This window comes from Triturus cristatus, chromosome 5_2 (genome assembly GCF_964204655.1).
Source record: "Triturus cristatus chromosome 5_2, aTriCri1.1, whole genome shotgun sequence".
Lineage (NCBI taxonomy): Eukaryota > Metazoa > Chordata > Amphibia > Caudata > Salamandridae > Triturus > Triturus cristatus.
This window is the reverse complement of record NC_140588.1, coordinates 799,260,828-799,281,092: the sequence shown is the minus strand read 5'-3', so window position 1 is coordinate 799,281,092 and position 20,265 is coordinate 799,260,828. Positions and strand designations below refer to the sequence as shown.

The 20,265-nt window shown below is 43.1% G+C and overlaps 1 protein-coding gene across 1 annotated transcript in view; it reads right to left on the bottom strand.

Moving 5' to 3' along the window:
• ADGRG4 (adhesion G protein-coupled receptor G4) overlaps positions 1-20,265 on the bottom strand; it is a 1,724,535-nt gene that overhangs the window by 297,422 nt on the left and 1,406,848 nt on the right. The window contains exon 22 of the mRNA XM_085607949.1: positions 16,016-16,137. Coding sequence (XP_085464075.1) covers positions 16,016-16,137 — 122 coding nt within the window. The remainder of the gene's footprint in view (positions 1-16,015; positions 16,138-20,265) is intronic.

The window sequence follows — 20,265 nt, the reverse complement described above, 5'->3', positions numbered from 1 at the left end:
GAAAAACATCCCTGAGCTCCTTCCTCGTAGAGAGGAAGTTGTAGCCCCCAAAGGAACTAGGTTTTTCCTCTGGGAGGAGATTCCCAAATGATGAAGCATGTCACCTATGGTGAGTGAGGGATTTCGTCCTTTAAAGGGATATGCCCACAGTTTGATGCTGTGAGGTATAGTCATTGGTTCGGAGCTGTGAGGCTGATTAAGCTTTAGTAGTGCTTGGACACACTTTTCATATTATTTTGTTCATTGACCCCAAGATTTCGTACTGTTTTTTGATATATGTTATGGGGAATAAATCTTGTTGTGGTCGGTAAAAAATTCCCTTAGACCTCTCGCTTTGAACTGTATTGTTTATTGGTAACTTTGACATTGCCCATAGCACTTTTAGTGACCATAATCCTCTTTCGTGATTCTGAATGGGACACACAAGCACTAGTAGCCCTCACATCACATAAGTTAAATGGGCTCTAGTTGAGCCCATTCAGTTAAATCCCTTCTTACGGAGTGAAGAGGCCATTTCCTGACCTGCTTGGACCTGGACTATCTGAGTGGGTTAATTTTGAGTGCCTTTGAGGGTATTGCCCAGAAAGTGTTCACTTTGTGGAAAGCCTCCCCAAGGCAGGCACTGCTGAATGAGAATAAATGGCTTTACAGTAAATATACTAAGGCCTTGTCAAGTCTGAAGTCGACCCAAAATGGTCCCCAGAAATAAAGTCCCCAGAAATAAAGTTCATATCTGTGCCTGTCGCAGGAATTATAAAATGAAACGTGCCTCTTGTAAGGCCAGACTTAACAAGATAACTTGGGAGGACCTAGCACAGGTCCAGTTGTGGACAGTGCCCTGTTTTGGCAGGTAATCAAACTCCCAGGTGTAGCATGTGAAAATGACTGTATTTTTTGCCATCACACTACTGAGGCTCAGTCGGTGGTGCACTTCGAGGAGATTTACAATGGGGTTGTGACGGGCAAGGAGGTTACTGTGGTGATATCCTTTAGGGGGAGACGAGATATTTGGTTTACACTTGAGGAAGTGACTAAAGGTATCCAAGCACTTTCGTCTGCTAAAGCATCACCTTGGTTAATACTGATGGAGGGCGAGACCCCAAGCGCTGCCTGAATCTATGGATAGGATGGGATTCAACCGGATGTGTTTTTAGATGACATTGTCTTATGGGCCCCAGTCCTGTATTGGTTTTCAATGCCACAATTAAAGAGGTTTTGCTCTCTTCTTGGGCATCTGCCATAATTGTTTGAATTTTCAAGAGTGATAGGGATAACCCTCAATGTTATCGTCCTAGCTCCCTGATTGATGTGGTGGGGAAGGTCCTGGGCAAGGTGGTTTTTGACAGGTTGACGAGCTAGACAGATGACCATTATATCATTTCTGACGTCCAGTATGGGTTTAAGCCTGGCAGATCAATTACAGACCAGTGCCTCAACCTACACTTGATCCTTTATAAGTACACTGTGGCTAGGCCCAAATCTATCCATCTTGCCTTCATGGACCTAACGTACATGTTTGACAAGGTCAACTGTGCAAAACTCTAGCACCTGTTACTCTCTTTGGGGATTGATTCTAATATTGTGCATCTGTTGAACGACTTACATGCCCACACCTCTGCCTCAGTCTGATATTCCCGGGGGGGCCTACACCGGTCCGTTTGGCACCAGTAGAGGGATGCAGCAGGGATGTATCCTTGTCTCCTTTCTGTTCAAGTTATAGGTAAATGGTCTGGAGCAGGCCCTTTTCCCATTGGCCCCTTGCTGGAGCTAACAGGAGGGGGTAGTTGGCCCCCTAGGACCCTCAATTGACAAGGGGACCTCATCCCTCTACTAGTAGTGCATCAGGCGGTGTGTTTGTAGAGTGACGGAGAAAGAGGGCTTGGCCTGCTTGCAGATCTCTGCAATCCTGCTGTATGGGACTTACTGGAGGTAATAGGAATGGTAGTTGGCCCCAAAGGACGTCCTTTGGGGCCAACTACCCCTCCTGTTACCTCCAGTAAGTCCCACACAGCAGGATTGCTGAGAAGTTGTCACAAGATATGCCCCCTTTCTCCACCACTCTGCAAACGTGCCTCCTGGCGCACTACTAGTTGGGGGATAAAGTCCCCTTGGCTCCAGAGGAATCTTGGGGCCCAAGAAGCCCTCCTGCTACCTTCTGTAAGTCCTACGCAGCAAAATTCCTAAGAGCTGGTCGGAGGCCCAGCCCCCTTTCCCCAACACTCTGCAAACTTGACTGCTAGTTAAAAAGCCATAGAAACTCACTAAAAAGACCAAAGGTCATTTTTGAATAAATGAAGCCTTCTAATTGGCCCAGGGATATTTTTTCCCCTTGGGGCACTTAGCTCCCATGGGAGACAGCTGCCAGAAACATAAGAAAAATGCTGCTGGCAGCCAATACAGGACTGGGGGTCTTAATCCTCTGTCCTGAAGATAACCAAACAAAATATTAGAAGGGAGCAGGGTAGGGTTATCCTGCCCCCCCCCCCCAAAATTGTAAAAAAATCAGCAATTATTTCCACAATCCTGTAGGACTCCTGCGGAATAGCAGCAGAAAAATGGCACACTGCAATTATTTAAAAAAAAATAGGGAACAGGGGCGCCACTGCAGTCCTTCTCCCCAAGCTAATTTTGGGCCCTAGGGGCCCATCCCCTGGGGCAGCATTTTTTAATTAAGGGGATGGGGGTGTGTGGCCCCCCTCCTCAAGCGATTATATGACCCGGGGAGCCCATCTCTCTGGCCTGTAATGTGCAATACACGGGAGGGGAGCCTTGTGCCCCCTCCCAAACCTTCAAAAGCTCCAGTGACCTCATCCAGCAGGGACGATTCCTTAAAAAGGGAGATGGCAGGGCGACCTGTCTCCCCAAGCCATAAAAAGACCCCTGGGGTTGGCTCACTTATTGTGTCTCAGGGAGCCCACCCTCGGAACACAGTAGCTTCCCTGCCCATGGGAAACTAAACATGTGTTTACTCTTGTCTGGCAGGAGCATTTTTAAACCTTCTTCCAAATGGGAGCAAACACTAAGTTTGATCCCAGTCTGCTTGAGATTTAAAAATGCTCCCTCAGGCTGGGAGCAGACTTGTGTTCTTTTTTCCTGTCCGCATTGCTGTGGGCTGGGTAACAGAATTTATATTGCTCCCGTCTGCTGGGAGCAAGCATAAATAGCTGCTCTCTGCGGGCGGGAGCAGTGTCAGCTTCAAAACCATGCAGGAAGTTAGCTGGGGCCATGGGGGCCCTGGGGTTTACCCCCCAGCCTCCAACATAGTGCTTGGTGGGTTTTAATGGAGACGCTGGGAAGATGGGCCCCCCCTAGGCTTAATGACAGTGGCGGCTGCTTTCTTTGGGCAGTGGAACTCCGCCCCCTTGCTTTATGTGCCACCTGCTTTATTTTCCACCCACATTGGTAATTAAGTAATCAATTTACATGCTGTGTATTATGATGATTCATCTGTGTGGCTGGCACATTAAACAGAATAATTTACCTGGCAGTCCCCTGGCACCATGTTATTAGTGGTGTTTTCCCTCAGTGCTGGCATCATACTTTGGCCCTTCCATTATGCGAGGGTCAGGCAGCCAGGCAGTCATTTTCTCTGACACATGCACTAGTGCCCATGTGCCAGACATCGTGCCAGCTCGAGGGTTTACTTCAGTTGAGCCCTTGTCCACAATTATCGGTTGTCTTTGGGGTCCACCCCTATATGACGTGCACCAGCATCTCTCTTTGAGCAGCCCCGGGTTGCATGAGCTTAGCCCGGGCGCCGCTGCATGCTGATTAGAAATGTCTCCCCACCCCACCCCTTTCTAAGTCATAATAGGGCGGTGTCAGTAAGCATCACAGACCTCACCCCATGACAAGTTAGAGAAGGATGGGGTTACTTTTTCATCTCAGCCCCCACAAGGTCTTGAGTCGCGGCTTCTCCAACAGCAGTAACCTTTGAAGCCCACCTCCAAGCCATCATCATGCGCCACTGCTGGACACCTCTCTGCTTCATGCTGCCGTTCTAGAGTGGCTGGGATTAAAACTGGAGAACAGAGTTTGAGTCTTGGCCTTGAGGCACAACATTGTGTGATTTTGGGCAAATCGTCCATCTCTTTCTCTGCTCAACAATTAATGTGTCCCGGTCCATCTTTAATGCAGCTGATGCTCATGTAAAAGTGCTCCAATTCCATTGGTTTGAGTTCACGCTTTATAAAACTGCTAAAAAAAGACCATGAAAGGAAAATTCTGGAAGGGCCTTCATGTGGCTAAAGAGAGTCTGGGGGATAAGGAGGAGGGCCGCTCCACGCACTCCTTGTATTTGCCTGCTAATACGTGGCTCTATTATATGTCAAGCCTCAATGTTTAACAACAAAGGGCATTTACAGTCTAGGTTTAGGGGACTATAATCTCCCCGAGACTTGAATGGGCCACCAGTGGTTAGATGAGTGCCTCTCTGGTGGCAGCTGACATTTGCCAGCCTTTGTGCCATGGACGGCTCTAAGCCTTCTGCTGTAGGCACAACACGGCTTCACAGTCAACATTCGGCTTTACTGGCCCTTACGCTGACTGCATAATTGCCAAGTAGACCTTACCAATCATGCTGGTGAGCAGAGTCCAGCGTTGAAACTGCACTAGGCAGATTGGAGTGGGGCAACGCAGGCGGCCCCCTGTAATAACTAGGTGAAGAGGCAACTCTCTCCCCATCCGTACTATGGGTACCTCGCTTGTTCGAGCCCTTCAATTGTTGTGTTCACAATTTTGTACAGATTCAATACAAACAGTACTCGCACATTTCATGTGGGGCGATAATGCTAAATAGAGGGGGTTTCAGCAGTGTTCATCGTGTCTCTTCTGTAAAGCAGTATGGATGGGTAAGGCTATTTAGACAGACATTATGTTCTGTTTGGATGCACAAACGATGCACTGTGGGCATTTGGGCACAGTGGGTATTTTGTCTGTCTCAATAGATGTGTACCCCATGCTCTTACGTAGCACAATGGGAACATGGGCACATCTCATGTGTGCCCAGTGGGAGTGAAACTTAATCAGATTTTGTGTGCACGCGATCCTCTCGAGATTAACACAGTAGGTGTGTGGGCAAATCTGCCCCAGTAGGAATATAAATATTCACTCCAGTTGGCAAAATGGGCACTTGGGCAGATCTTTCGAGTGGGTGCTGCTGTTCGAATGACACAGTGGGTACTAGGGTAGAGGTCTTGTGATGCTCACCTGCAGAGAGAGTGCCACCTGTCTTGTCCACATGTGTCTGTGGCTTAATGAAGGCAGTGCTTCATTTGAACCAGTGGAGTCCGCAATGACCGAGCACGAGAGAGAAACACAGAGAGAGGCGGAGGAAGAGAAAGTCAGGAGAATCAATGTGAAGCTACCATTATGCAGGTATGCTAGAGGCAAGGCGGTTGCTCTTCAGTTTGTCTACTAGGGCCTAGATATATTGGTTATGAATATTAATGTGTGTTTCTTCAGGGGTGTGTGTGCCTTCTGCAATATTCAACAAAGTGAAATGGATCTATGGATTTACATGATTCGTTTTCATCAATTGGCATCTGAAATTACCTTGGTTAAAAGAACTGAGACAGCAAGGTGGCACTTTTTCAATGTAGCTTGAAAGAAGAAATTAAGTACAAACTGATTTGTTTGGAAAGTCCTATTTCCTGTTCTGTATAGGCTGATTTAATACTGCTGATTGTACACTGATGATAGGAGAGAAGAAGGGAGAAAAGGATACCAAGGATGCTATTCTAATTTCTCTGGCGTTACTTATCTGAGGTTTCAGTGGACCCGCTGTCTCAAAAAGAGGTTATGGAAGTAGGATCTGTGCGGGGTCGTTTGACTGTAAGTGAAAGCGAGGCATGGAACAAGGCTCAGCTGTAACTATATTGTGGTGAAGCTGAGTATGTGCTTCAGGTCTGTGTTAAACGGTCTAAGTGAATGCTGTAAGAACTCAGTCATCTACTGAGAAAACGACTGGAGTGTGTGACTCCCTTGGTGCATGTGGAGTGTCCAGTAGAATAGTCATTGATCAGGACTCGGCTACTCAAAATAACCTTCCAACGAGAGTTAGGAAGTCTTGTGCAGTGATTCATACAGTTGCTGGCTCACCATTAACCAAAGGTTCAATACAAAAGGCCTCTTGTCATTGCATCCATTTGGAGATCATACCAAAGTGTTATCTTCCGTCGCTATGTCTGCTCCTAATTATGCGGTAACTTTTGGAATTACTTGGCGTAAGAGACACACCAAATATGTCCACTGGTCTACCTGAAGAAGATCTTTGTCATCACAGTTTTGTCATGATCATTGTTTTGCTTCAGGAATATACTGGGCACTGAGTAATGAGGTAGAGTACTCCATATCCAATGTAATTGTGGCTAACCTTTCAGCAGTTCCACAGTACTACAGCAGTGCCCTGCTTTTCTCCAGTTTTTCCAAACCTAAAGTTTGTTCATTTCTTACTCCTACGAAATATGATTGTGCCATACCAACTGGACATGGTGTTATTGTTCCTTTTGGGCATATGTATTCCTTTATTGAGAGGCAGGAGGAGATACTTAAGGCTTATTTAGATGAGAATTTGAAGAATAAGTTAATTGCATCATCTTCTGCTCCTGCTCTTTATTTTGCACCCAAGAAAAACCATAATCACCAACCGTGTATTGACTATAAAGGTATAAATCAGACTATAGTGAATGACAGATAGGCTTTGCTTCTTATAAAGGGCATGTTGAAGTCTTATTGTACTAGGTGTTAGTATTTGCAGAAAATAATGAAAGGCGACACATGGAAAAAGGCCTTGACACACAATGTTTGTGCATTTTAAAGATTGTGCAATGCCATTTGTCATTGATTTATGAATTTAATATACTCAGATGTTTTGAATCAGTTTGCATTGCTCTACATGGATGACATTCTAAGATTCACAAACAGTCTTGAGGCACATCAAGAAAATGTGCGTCTGGTGTTACCAAGAACTTAGTAACGTCATTTGTTTTCCAAACTTCAGACGTGTGAGAATGAGGTGAAAAACATTGTTTATCTTGGTGTTAGATTGTATGTGTCTGGTCTTTACATGCATTCTAAGGCAGTCTTTGGATTGGCCCAACTCTACTAATATTAACGATACTCATAGGACCCTAACTCGAGTTTAGCATATAGGATACCTTGTCACGAATATGGTGGATATCCAGTCTGCTGTATTATAAGTGCAATACAGCATATGCTACTTGTAATATAATAGACAGGATGTATGCCACATTAGTGACAGAGTATGGTGTCTGATAAACTCTAAATAATGCTCATAGTTTTTATGGATTCACAAACGTCATTATTAATGTATCTAGAATTTTGCAGAGATAGCCAGTTTAATTATTTGTGTTCTGACAAAGGAAAATATGAAGAATGTTTTTGCTGGAATGAATACACTGAAAAGATGTATTATGTCACCCTAACACCTCATAAAAGTTTATTGTGGAAACTGATGGCTGTGAAAGAGCAGTAGGGCACATTTTGTTACAAGAACAAGGAGATGATGTATGAGAACATCCTCCAGCGTCTTTTATTTATCTCATGTTTTGACATGACTGGAAGTATTCACTCCTTGAAGGAGAACTCTTAGCCGCGATTGTACTGAATGGAGATATCTGAAGGGTTCTAGAGAACCATTTGAAATTCGCACTGATCACCAGATTTTACAGTGTTTACAAAATATTCAGTGCAGTCATTGTGGGAAAGGTGCTGTGCGCTTTACAAATGCTGGTATTTAAGGTAGATGGTTAATTTTCTTTCCCGGTATGAATTTATTGTCACCTATAATTCTGATTCAAATGATTGATGCATTGGTAGATGCTTTAGCTTGTTATTTTCTTCAGTAATCATTTACTTATGATCAGCCTGTAATCCCGCTCAAACAGTAATTGGAATAGTTCAGTCCTTTTTAGCAAAGGTCAAGATGGCTCAAAAATATATACATTTGATGGAGTTAAAAGTTCTTCATTTGGGGGCGTGGCTTAGGCGCCGACTAAGATGGCCGCCTGACACCGGGGCTCCGCTACACCGGGACGGCCTTCTATCATTTACGGCAAGGTCCGGAACTTTTTATCGTCTCTTTTGGATGTTCCTGACGGCGGAATGAATGGTGCACGCGGTGATCCCAGAAATGGCTTCTACTCTCCTTGAAATGCCTTGCTTTGCCGTGTAGCGGGAACACCTCAGCACGTCCGCCATCTTAAGCTCTGGACGCCGCTTGTCTGGAACCTACGAGCGCGCAGCTGGCAATAATACCGTTACTCAGCGCATGGGGAAATCCAACATCATTGGAGTGAGTGCTATGTCATAATGTTCCTTTAAAAATCTTTGTCTTTTTTTTTTTTTTATATATATATTGTGGTGCCTAACAACAACTGAGTTGCTGGGGCGAGGGCACTAGGAGTATCGCCTGCCTTTTGTAAATGTTCATGGAGGTGAGCTGTTGTTGCTGATGGGGAGCTTTACCTAAGTCTGGACTACCATGGTGTTCTCTGTACTTTTCATCAAAATTTTCTACTACTTCCTGTGGTTATAGCATGGCAAGCGCTTGGTCACACTAACTGGTATTTAAATAATTTTTGGTTTCTTTATTAAGCTACGACCCCAGTGGAATTCTACCGACTTAAGACGCATCTCCCCTTTTTACATTGTCCTCTATGCGTTCAGTTGTGAAGGTTTCATCGTTTTACTCAGGGCTGTGGTTACAGCTGTGCTGCACGACTCACCTGCCATTCTATTGCCTAGTTGGTTGGTCCTCTCCGGCACATTGACCTTTGTTTACCTCACTATTTCGACGCTCGGCTATCCATGGGCAAATTACGCAACCCAAAATTTGTTTTTGTGCCCACGAAGAGCCCTCCTACGACTTCATCTTCTTCCCCCTCAAAAGCGGACTCTTCTTCTACCACTGACCACATGGCGGCAGCAGCTCCCAACCGTTCTCCTTTACCGCAATCTTCCTCAATCAAAACTCCTCCTTCTTCCACATCTTCTAAGCCTTTGAAACAAGACTCTCCCCCTCCTCCAGATAAGTCGTCACCTCCTATTTCTATGGAGCTTCTGCTGGAGGAGATTCGGGCTCTACGTCCGTTCGTGGAGGAGACTAATAATAAAATGCAGCTTTTTGAAGCAAAATGGTTAACTATGGAGAACAGAATGTCTTCTGTGGAGCAGCAGGTTACAGAGACCCAAGTCAATTCTAAACGCATTTCCTCTCTCGAAAAATCTGTTCTAGCCCTTCAGCAACATACTGAGAAGTTAGAAAACAGAAATAGGAGGAACAACCTGCGCATTTATGGTCTGCCGGAGTCTTTGGAGGGTGATGACCCTGTCGCATTTTTCTCCTCCTTCCTCCTGAAACTTTTACACATGCCTGCTACCACCTCTCTTAGTATTCAAAGGGCTCACAGACTTGGTCCTCGTTTATCAACTTCAACTAAACCTCGAGGAGTCATCATTCTTTTTTTGAAGTTCACTGATCTACTTCTGGTCCTTTCTGCGGCTAGAACCAAACGCCAAGTTTCCTGGTTGGGCCAGAGGGTTTTTCTTACTCAGGATGTCTCCACTGTTACCGCAGCCAGAAGAAAATAATTTTTGAGTCTTCGCGCCCCACTCCGCTCTCTTGGTGCCAGATACGGTCTATTCCACCCCTGCACCTTCAAAGTTACTCACCAGAATCAAACTTGGACTTTTCAAGATCCTGCGAAACTTAAAAACTTTATTCACATTCAATCTAATGCTGGCATGGATACTTCTACTTCTGCTTGTGGTTGAATGTTTAACTTTCCTTTTTCTTGCAGTTTCGTTCTGACAATGTTTTTACATTGCATTTGTTTATTATGCTGTTGGTTTGACTTTTGATTCATTCTTAAGAGTTTCTACTTGATGTTTTTCATTGTCTATTGCTAAGTCTGCTGGTTCTCTCTCTTTTAACACCCTTGTTTTTTTTTTCTTTTATCCCATTCTTATTATCGCTTTTAACTGTTTGTTGGTTTCCGTTTCCATTCTTATGCACTTCTCTATGTGTCTCTTTCATTTTAGCATTTCTTATATTTATTTATTTATTTATTTTTTCCAGATCGATTGCTGTGTTCCCCTCTTCCCTTTTGTGACTTGTACCCTTCATCTTCCGTCCTGGTGCGGTCAGGTCTGGTCTCCTGGTTCCGGGAGGTCATTCTTGTTGCGTCTCTCCATTGTCCCGATATCCTCTTCGTGTCCCTTTCAGGTATGTTATTCTCAGTCGTCCTTTTTGGATTTGTACTGTCACTTCTTGTATTTTTCTCTTTTTATCCTTCCCTCCTTCTCCTTTTGCCTCCTCTCCTCTTTTCATTTGCTTTCAATCTCCCTCTGTTTATTTCATTATCCTATCTTTTTATTCTTTTTGTTCTTTTTGTCTTGTCTTTGTACTCTTTATTTTTCGTTTCCTTTACCTTATTTCATCCTTCTTATCTTGCTTCTATTTTTTTCCATTTTTTGCACCTCTTTTTCCTTTTATCTGTTGCTGTAGGTATTATTTCTGTTAATATTCTTCAGTGTTTCAATTTAGAGTAATTTCCTGGAATGTAAAAGGTTTTATCAATCCCATTAAACGTCAGAGGATTCTTTCCCATCTCGCTTCTTATAACCCTGACATAGTTCTCTTACAAGAGACTCACCTCTCCGGGGCGGAATCTCTCAAGTTAAAGCGTGGTTGGGTGGGTACAGTTTTATTCTCTCCCTCTACCAATAAGAAGAATGGTGTTGTTATTTTGTGTCATAAAAAATTACCATGTAAAGTGTTATTACAAGAAACAGATTCGGATGGTAGTTGGATATTAGCTAAATTATCAATCAATTCTATTCCTCTGACTGTGTTTAATGTTTACGGTCCTACACAACCCGATTTACTTTTTTGGCCCTCAATTACGAGCAAATGTATTCAATATAAAGATGACCTCTTCATTCTAGGTGGTGACTGTAATCAGATTGTGGACCCCTTTCTTGATCGTAAGTCAATGGTTCGATTCATACCTCACAAACCTCACAAACAATTTCTAGACACTATCTCTCAAGCACATCTAACTGACTCTTGGCGACTCTCACACCCTGACACCCTTGACTATTCCTTTTTCTCTCCTCCTCATTCATCTTTCTCTCACCTTGATTATATTTTTCTTTCTCTCTCTTTATCGCAAAATCTAATATCTTCTTCTATTGAACCTATACTCATCTCGGACCATGCCCCTATTGTAACGGATCTTGATTTCCTTCCTCCGCATCCCAAGCCTTCTCGTTGGCGATTTAACAATTCTCTTCTCACTGATCCTTTTTTCTCCTCTTCTTTTCGCTCTTTTGCTACTGATTTCTTCCTGTTAAACGATGTTTCTAACATCTCTCCCCATCTACTCTGGGACTCCTTTAAAGCCACGGCTCGTGGGTTTGTTATTGATTTTGTTTCCAAGAAGAAGAAAAGTTTTCTACACAAGCAGAAAACTATATTAGCCCATATTAAATCTTTGGAGCATAAGTTCTATTCTTCTCCTAATAATTCCGTCTCTCTGGATCTTATTCGTGCCAAGCTAGAATTTAATAAATCTACTACTGATAATGCTTCTTCGATGCTTCTTCGTAGTAGTGCCCGTTACTATGGTGGTCGTAATAGAGCAGGAAAGCTTTTAGCTAATTATCTTAAGTCACGCAAAGAGCGCTCCTTTATTGATTCTATTTATTCACACTCTATTGCATAAAGCTCAGGATATTCTTGACCAGTTTCAGTTATTTTATCGTACTCTTTATACGCCCGAAGCTTCTCCCTCTCCCTCTCTGGTTCAAGCTTATTTTGACCAGCTTCCTAAACCCTCGACTTCTCATCTTAATTTCCCAGACCTGGAAGTTGATCTCTCTTTACATGAGCTATCTGCGGCTTTGAATATTCTCACCAAAGGTAAAACTCCAGGTCCTGATGGTTTTTCAGTTGAATTTTATTTACATTTTTCTGATCTTTTACTTCCCAAACTCCTTTCTCTCTTTCAATCGTTTTATTTGTTGGCTAAGGCAGAGGGTACGTTTCAAGAAGCCACCATTTGTCTTATTCCTAAGGATGGTCGCGATCCCAAATTCTGTAAGAATTACCGCCCGATCTCCTTAGTAAATGTGGACTATAAACTGTTTGCTAAAGTTCTGGCTTTATGCTTAGATCCTCTAATGCCCCACCTCATTGGTAAAGAGCAATGTGGTTTTGTTAAAGGTCGGCTTACCTCTGATAATTCTCGTCTCCTCCTTAATGTTTTAAATAAGGTTTCATCTCTTTCTATGCCCTTAGCGGCTATTTCTGTTGATGCAGAGAAAGCCTTTGATAGAGTTGATTGGTCTTTTCTATTTGCTTCATTGCGTTGGCATGGTTTTGGTCCTCTTTTCATCTCTCTTGTTTCTTTGTTGTCCTCTTCTCCTAAAGCTTCGGTTCTGGTCAATGGTCAAGTTTCTTCATATTTTCCTCTTCAGCGGGGTGTTCGTCAAGGTTGCCCCTTATCTCCCTTACTTTTTGTTCTCGCCCTTGAACCCTTTTTGTCTTCTATCCGTAACAATGATTCCATTTCAGGTTTTCCCTATGGTGACAATCAATTGAAACTTTCTGCGTATGCGGACGATATTCTTCTCTTCATTTCTGCTCCGGAAACTTCTATTCCCCCTCTACTGTCTGAGTTTGACTCTTTCTCTCAGGTCTCGGGATATAAAATCAATTCGGATAAAACTGAAATCCCTCCCCTTACAAAATTTTGTACCCCTCATGCCTTCTCCCCTACTGGATTTGCTTGGAATAGCTCCAAAATTAAATATTTAGGTGTTTGGTTTTCCAACACTATTTCCTCTTCAATTACCCTAAACATGTCTGCGGTTTTGTCTCGTATTGATCGATTATTCTCCTCCTGGAACCCTCTCTTTCTTTCTTGGTGGGGGCGATTGGACTCCATCAAGATGATGATAGCCCCCATTTTAATCTACATTTTATCCATGTTACCTGTTCACATCCCCACAATTTATTTTAAACGTACTGATTCTTGTTTGTCAAGATTTCTTTGGAACAAAAAGAAATCTAGAATCTCTTTAGTGCGGCTTCGTAAATCCAAGTCCAATGGTGGTGTCAATTTCCCAGACTTTCGTCTCTACCATAAATAATTTTCTTTTCGTCAGGCGTCCAGATGGCTTGCGTCAGCTAGTTCTCCTCTCGCTCCTCTTTGGCTTCACATCGAGCAAATACTGTTGTTGCCCTTTTCTTTTGGAGAGGTCATACGCTTCTCTGCCAAGGCTCCGCACATGTCATTTCCTTTATTTAAACATACCTCTTCTCTTTGAAAGCCTCTTTTCAGTTCTACACCTATTACTCGGGAATCTTTTCTGGGTTCAACGGTCTGGTATAACTCGCTCATCCTTATAAATAATAGGCCCATCTTCTGGAATTCTTGGAGGTCTAAGGGCATCATACGGGTGAACCAGTTTTTTGACGGAGCGTCTCCTTGTTCCTTTCCCCAATTTCAGATGTCCTTTTGCTGTCCTCGTTCCTTTTTGCAAAAGTTTGTTACTCTGATGACACTTATCCTTGATATTTTTTATTCTCTTCCCTCTTCCTCTTCCTCTGTATCCCAGGCTCCTCTTCTCAAAATTCTTTCAACCCTTCCCAAAGCCTCTCTCATTTATAAATTATTTTCATCTCCTAATCCAGATCGCCTTAAATCTAAACTGGAGCTCTCTTGGGAGGCGGACTTGGGTTGTGTTTGGTCCGTTGCCCTATGGGATAAGCTTTGGTCCAGGTCTTTGAAAATTTCTCGTTCTGCCTCCCTCACTCAATCTTTATTCTACCTATATCATAGACTATATCTTTCTCCACTTTCTCTAGCTCGTTTTTCTTCCTCTTCTAACTCTAATTGTTGGACATGTTCTGCACCTAACGCTAGCCTCTTTCATCTCTTATTCTTGTGTCCCTCTGTTTCCCAATTCTGGAATGCTGTTTGGTTATACATCTCTTGTATCTTCACACTCTCTTCTCAATATTCAATTTCTACCCTTTTTCTAGGCAGTTTATCTCACTCTTTAGATCTTCCTCTACATTCTTGTGGTCTTCTTGACCTTATGCTTGCTCTAGCCTTTCAACACATCTCCTCTAACTGGAAATCCCTTACAAATCTCTCTATCTGTCACTGGTGGAATTCTCTATGCCATTTTCACAGGCTCGATACTGCTTTTGCCTCCTCCTGTATTCCCGCACATAATAGGGATCTCTTCTGGTTACCCCTTACCTCATACTTAGATCAGATGGTCCGGAAGAATGTATCCAGTGTCACTTCGGAAAATTTTAAGCCTCCTTGAGGGAATTACTCCTTCTCTTCCTATATTGACAGTACAGGATTTATTTATGGTTCTATTTGTTCTTCTAACCTGCATTTTTATTGCTGTTTTGCCCACAGCACCCACGCTTTAATGCATAACTTTATATTTTTATAATATATTATCACCTCTTCCCTCTCTTTCTTTTTATTTCTTCATCTCCTTCCTTTTCCTTCCCTTTTTCCCATTTTTCCTTAAAAACTGTATAAAATGCTTTTGCTTCTTTATATGATATTAGCTTATCTAATGTTATTTCATTTTTATTTATTTATTGCTCATACTTCAGCTGATTTTCTTCAATAAAGCTTTTCAAACAAAAAAAAAAAAGTTCTTCATTTAAAATCCTCTCTGCTTCAATGAGAACACTGCCTTTCCATCTTCCTGTGGTAATTTGGCAAGCAGAGATTCTAATTTGGAAGAATTGAACTTTAACATGTAATTATTTAATGACACCAATATTTGTATATGAAACTGAAAAGACACTTTGAAGTGCGCATAAGAGCAGTGTTGCTCAACTGCCAACACAAATGAAGCACTCTCCACAACAGCCCAGGGCCAGCAGGTTTAGTAAGGCAAAAAGACTGTTAATAGGTGTTATCTGGAAGCTGTCGTCATCCTCCTCTGCTAGCACAAGAGTAGTCCTGGGCTGTACTGGCCCCAGTGCTTAAAAAAGAGTGGTGTGTTTTTTGTGTCAGAAGGCAGATCTTTCATCAGAGATAAAATCTGGGAACCATAGGCTTTTTAACTGGGGTGAGTTGTTTGCTGAAATCTACTGCATAAGGCCTATGGAGAAGGCCTAGTAAATCTAATCCATGTGGAATACCGGCTTCTCAGACATGGAGGAGGCTGCCGGAGTTGGGTACCTCCAGTCTTTAACAGCTAGTGGAAGTGATATGCTTTAATAGGCTACCTCAGGCCTTTGGAGAAGAGAATATTGATGTCACTGAGGAGCTACTAGGTAGTAGACATCTTGGAACTGCATTACAGTGCTGTGGCCATCCCCTGAATGGTACTGCTAGTGAACAAGTGAGTTAGTGAGTGAATCTATGAATAAGGAAGTCAGTGACTCACCTACTCACGAAACAAAATATTTTAGCCATTCTCTTGACCAGATGAAAACTGTGAGAAAAGTGGTGTACTGAAACCCACCATTTCAGGATACCACAGTCTTTGAACTGACATAAATCCAGGTGCATTAATCAGGATGTGTTGGAGGATGTAGTCTTTAGAGAGGTAGGCTTATGCCAATAACTTTAGTTCTTTGACAAAAGAAAATATAACAGTTTTAAATATTTAGAAAAAATTAACATGCATAGTTCAGGAGAGTGTTATCCTCATTCAAGTGATTCTCGTTTGGTATTCCTAATGGGCTATGATTTTCATGATAAATAACATTTTCTTAGACTTACAGTGGAAATGACTGAAGTATTTAGAGTGAATACAGCATTAAATGAATAGGAAATTAAATGGGTAACAATGAACAAACCGTACCATAACAAAGCTAGGCAATTTCAATAAATACAACTTAATTGGGCAGGAAAGCCATTATTCTATCACTTTGTGTCAGAAATACTAAGGATTAAAGAATTTTTTCACAGAGTTTGTTGCAAGGCGAAAACCATTATTTACTTACACCAAAGCTAGATATGTGACGAGAGCAACTCCTAGGAAGATGGAAGAGATGCCACAGCCTACATAGGTGATTATAGTAAGAATTCGATCATTTTGAGGGTCAATCTCTTCTCTGGATATGTCCTGAAAAAAACGGGATATACCTTCCATTAGTCGCAGCATTTCATTTCTATTGGTTGGCAATGAGCATACATGGCAGAGTCAACTATAAAAGGTGGAAAGGCCAGTTCAAACACCTCATATTGACCCTGGTACCAAACAAACCCTATCATTTTTGTATTTCTGTCACAAGGAAGAGACAATGCAGTAGAATCATGTTATTTCCTATTGGAAGCTGGTTAGTAGTGGGAACCAGAGAAGCCTATGCGCTGCTTTTCAGTTCAACATTCTATTGTTAAATCTTTTATTACCACTGCTGCTAATGATCATTAATTCAATTTAGACCTGTCTCAGACTCCCTCCTGTGTGTGCTATGGATTCCATCTTTCAGCTCCCATGTTTGAACTATAAATGTTGCCTCAGGAAGGAGAATCCGCTGGAGACTGCAAAATAGAGGATAGGTCTTCCGACATCATCTTTTATTTCAACTCAGTCATTCATTGTTTTGTATAGAAGTAATCTACATTTTGTGGAATAATTGATAGCGGCTGCCATGTGTTTCATAAATGTATATTTATTTATTCAGGGTTTTAAAAAGCGCGAACATGACCCACTGGGCATCGGAGCGCTTCACACTTACATAGTATCAACCTTTATGACAGTCCGATAGAGGAGGCATCAAGGCATAAATTGAACGAGAAATTGTGACAGTCTAAGTAAAAACACTTCCAACCAAATGTAACACGTGGACCGAAAGAATATAATAATATAAAATAGTACACTCATATGTAATTAGTAAAGAGCATGTTTATACAACTTTCTGCTATACTAGGTATATGCTTCTGGCTGATCTCTTAGTTAGTATCTCCCTGATAGATTAAAGAGGTCTGTTATGCTTCATCTTGGGACTCTTCTGGAGAGAGCAGATTCCATACCCAGAGGGACTAGGTGACATTCACTGAACAGACATCAATGCATTTGATCTGCTGTTGGTTATGGTAAGAGTTTACTCATTGGAAAGTTATTTGCTTCCTTCTTGAAGACTGAAGTGGCCAGGATTCTTCTAATGTTTTGAGGAAGCGAGTTCCAGATTCTAGGTGCAGCTCTGGAGAAAGCTCTGTCATTTTCTTCTTCTGAAAGATAGGAGGTTTTAGCACTAGGTCTTTGGCGCTCCGTAAAAGTCTGTTTCCTCCAGATACCTCAATGTTTCGAGCCAGGTACAACAGTGTTTTGTAGTGTAGCGCTTTTTGTGTCATACATGCCAGTTTAAGTTGAATTCTGGCTTCATACAGCAGCCAGTTTAGAGGCTTCAGATGTGGAGAGATGTGGTCAAATTTTCTAGAACCTGTTATGAGTCTTCTGGCCGCATTGAGACAAGCTTTTAGTGGAGCTTTTGAGATCTTGGGTAATCCTGATAGTGTTGTACAGCCATATTTAATCCTTGAGATGACTAATGCTTGGACTGCCAGTTTGAGGTCTGATTTTGCGATGAATGGTATGAATTTTCTAAAATAGCTCAGGTGAAAGTGGGCGCTTTTTGCCATCGAGTTGATGTGGATTAGCATGATTAGCTTTTGGGGGGATATTAATAGGAATTTCGGTGTTTGCGTGTTTAGTTTAAGATGATTGATGGTTAACCATTGGATCAATCAACCTGGTGTTTGTTGAGAGCGACTATTCACCCGTAAGGGTCTCAAGGCACTGGGGCGTGGGGGATGTCACAGGTTCCAGTCCATCAAGGAGGGGGTCTGTCAAAGAGCCAGGTTTTGAGGTTTCTTGCGAAGACGTGGAGCGATGTTGTCTGTCTGAGGTGGAGCGGAAGGTCGTTCCAGGCTCTGGCCACGCGGAAGGAGAAGGAGCGGCCTCCCGATCTGGTCTTTCTGGTGCGGGGGACCACAGCGTACGAGAGCTGGGCTGATCGTAGGGTCCTTTGGGGTGCGTGGAATTTGAGTCGGCTGTTCAGGTATGCTGGTCCGGTGTCGTGGAGGGCCTTGTGAGCGTGGGTTAGCATCTTGAAGGTGACTCCAGCTTCGAAGGGGAGCCAGTGAAGTGTGTGCAGGTGCTGGGAGATGTGGCAGTGTCTTGGCAGGTTGAGGACCAGTCTTGCGGCGGCGTTTTCGATGTTATGTAGCTTGCGGGTGAGGTTTTTGTTTATTCCGGCATAGAGTGCGTTGCCGTAGTCGAGCCTGCTGGTGACCAGGGCGTGAGTAACAGTCTTTCTGTGTTCGAGGGGGATCCATTTGAAGGTCTTACGTAGGAGGCGGAGGGTGTGGAAGCAGGAGGACGAGACGGAGTTGATCTGGTGGTCCATTTTGAGCTCTGAGTCCAGGATGATTCCCAGGTTGCGTGCGTGGTCCGTGGGGGTGGGCAGGCTTCCGAGGGTGGGGGGCCACCAGGAGTCGTTCCTGGCGTCGGGGTTTGGACCCATGATGAATACTTCCATTTTGTTGGTGTTTAGATGTAGGCAGCTGTTTTTCTTCCATTTGGCGACGGCTTCCATGCCTTCTCGAAAGTTGTGTCTGGCGGTGTTGGGTTCGTTGGATAGGGAGAGGATGAGTTGGGTGTCATCTGCGTATGACACAATGTTGACTCCGTAGGTTCTGACGATGGGGGCAAGCGCAGCCATGTAGACATTGAAGAGCGTAGGACTGAGGGAGGACCCCTGGGGGAGTCCGCAGGTGGTAGGTGTAGGGTCCGAGAGGAAAGGGGGGAGTCTGACCTACTGCGTTCTGCCGTAGAGGAAGGAGCGGATCCAGTTGAGGGCCTTGTCTTGGATCCCTGCATCGTGGAGTCTGCATATTAGGGTGTGGTGAGAGACTGTGTTGAACGCCGCTGAGAGGTTGAGTTCTGCTGTTTCTCCTTTGTCCATTAAGGTACGGATCTCGTCTGTTGCGGCAAGTAGGCGTTTCCGTACTGTGGTTTTTTCTGAAGCCGGATTGGGAGGAGTCGAGGATGTTGTGCTCTTCGATGAATGTGGCGAGTTGGCTGTTGATGGCTTTCTCGATGACTTTCGCTGGGAATTGGAGCAGGGAGATGGGTCTGTAGTTTTTGAGGTCGGTGGGGTCCGCCGAGGGTTTCTTCAGGAGGGCGTTGCCAGGGAGCGGTTCATGGTGTGGCAGAGCATGGGTGCGATTGAATGGTCACCTTTAATGCATCATTCACTGTCTTGATCTCCTCCGGCGACGAAATCTTAATATAAATCTGGGTGTCATCTGCATACATGTGGAAGGAGATGTTAGCGTGTTGTAGTAGTTCTATTAGAGGTTCCACATATAGGTTACATAGTGATAGAGATAGTGTTGAGTCTTGCAGAACTCCAATTGAATTGGGGGATGGTGATGAAAGCTCTTGGTTAACCCAAAATCTTTGCGTTCTGTTGTGCAAGAAGGATTTAAACCATTCTAGCACAGTTCTTGATAATCCCATCCTGTTTTCAAGTCGGGCTAGCAGTTTTTCATGGTTTACCCTGTCGAAAGCAGAGGATAGGCCAAGAAGAACTAATAGACAAGTTTTGTTTTGGCCTAGTGCCAGTAGAGCATCATACACTATATGAAGTATTGCTGTTTACGTACAGTGACCTGGTCTAAACCCAGATTGGCAGTCGTCTAGCAGATACAATTTCTATCTATCTATCTATCTATCTATCTATCTATCTATCTATCTATCTATCTATCTATCTATCTATCTATCTATCTATCTATCTATCTATCTATCTATCTATCTATCTATCTATCTATCTATCTATCTATCTATCTATCTATCTATCTATCTATCTATCTATCTATCTATCTATCTATCTATCTATCTATCTATCTATCTATCTATCTTTCTGTCTGTCTATCTATCTATCTAGCTATCTATCTATCAATCTATCTATCCATCTATCTTCACTTACCTTAGAAATTCAGTGAAACAAACCAAAAGTTAAAGGGACGTTATAGTTGGGCTCAGATTTCACTCCTACAAAACCATAGAAATTCAGCAGTTATAGTTACCTGAGCTAACTATAACGTATGCCTCTGCAATGAAGTGCTTATGACCTCACATTTTACATCACTCATGACATGGTCAGTGACATCGCTGATGACATCTCAAATTACATCACTGATGACATCATCCACAGAACCACAGTGAATTTCTAAGGTTTTTCAA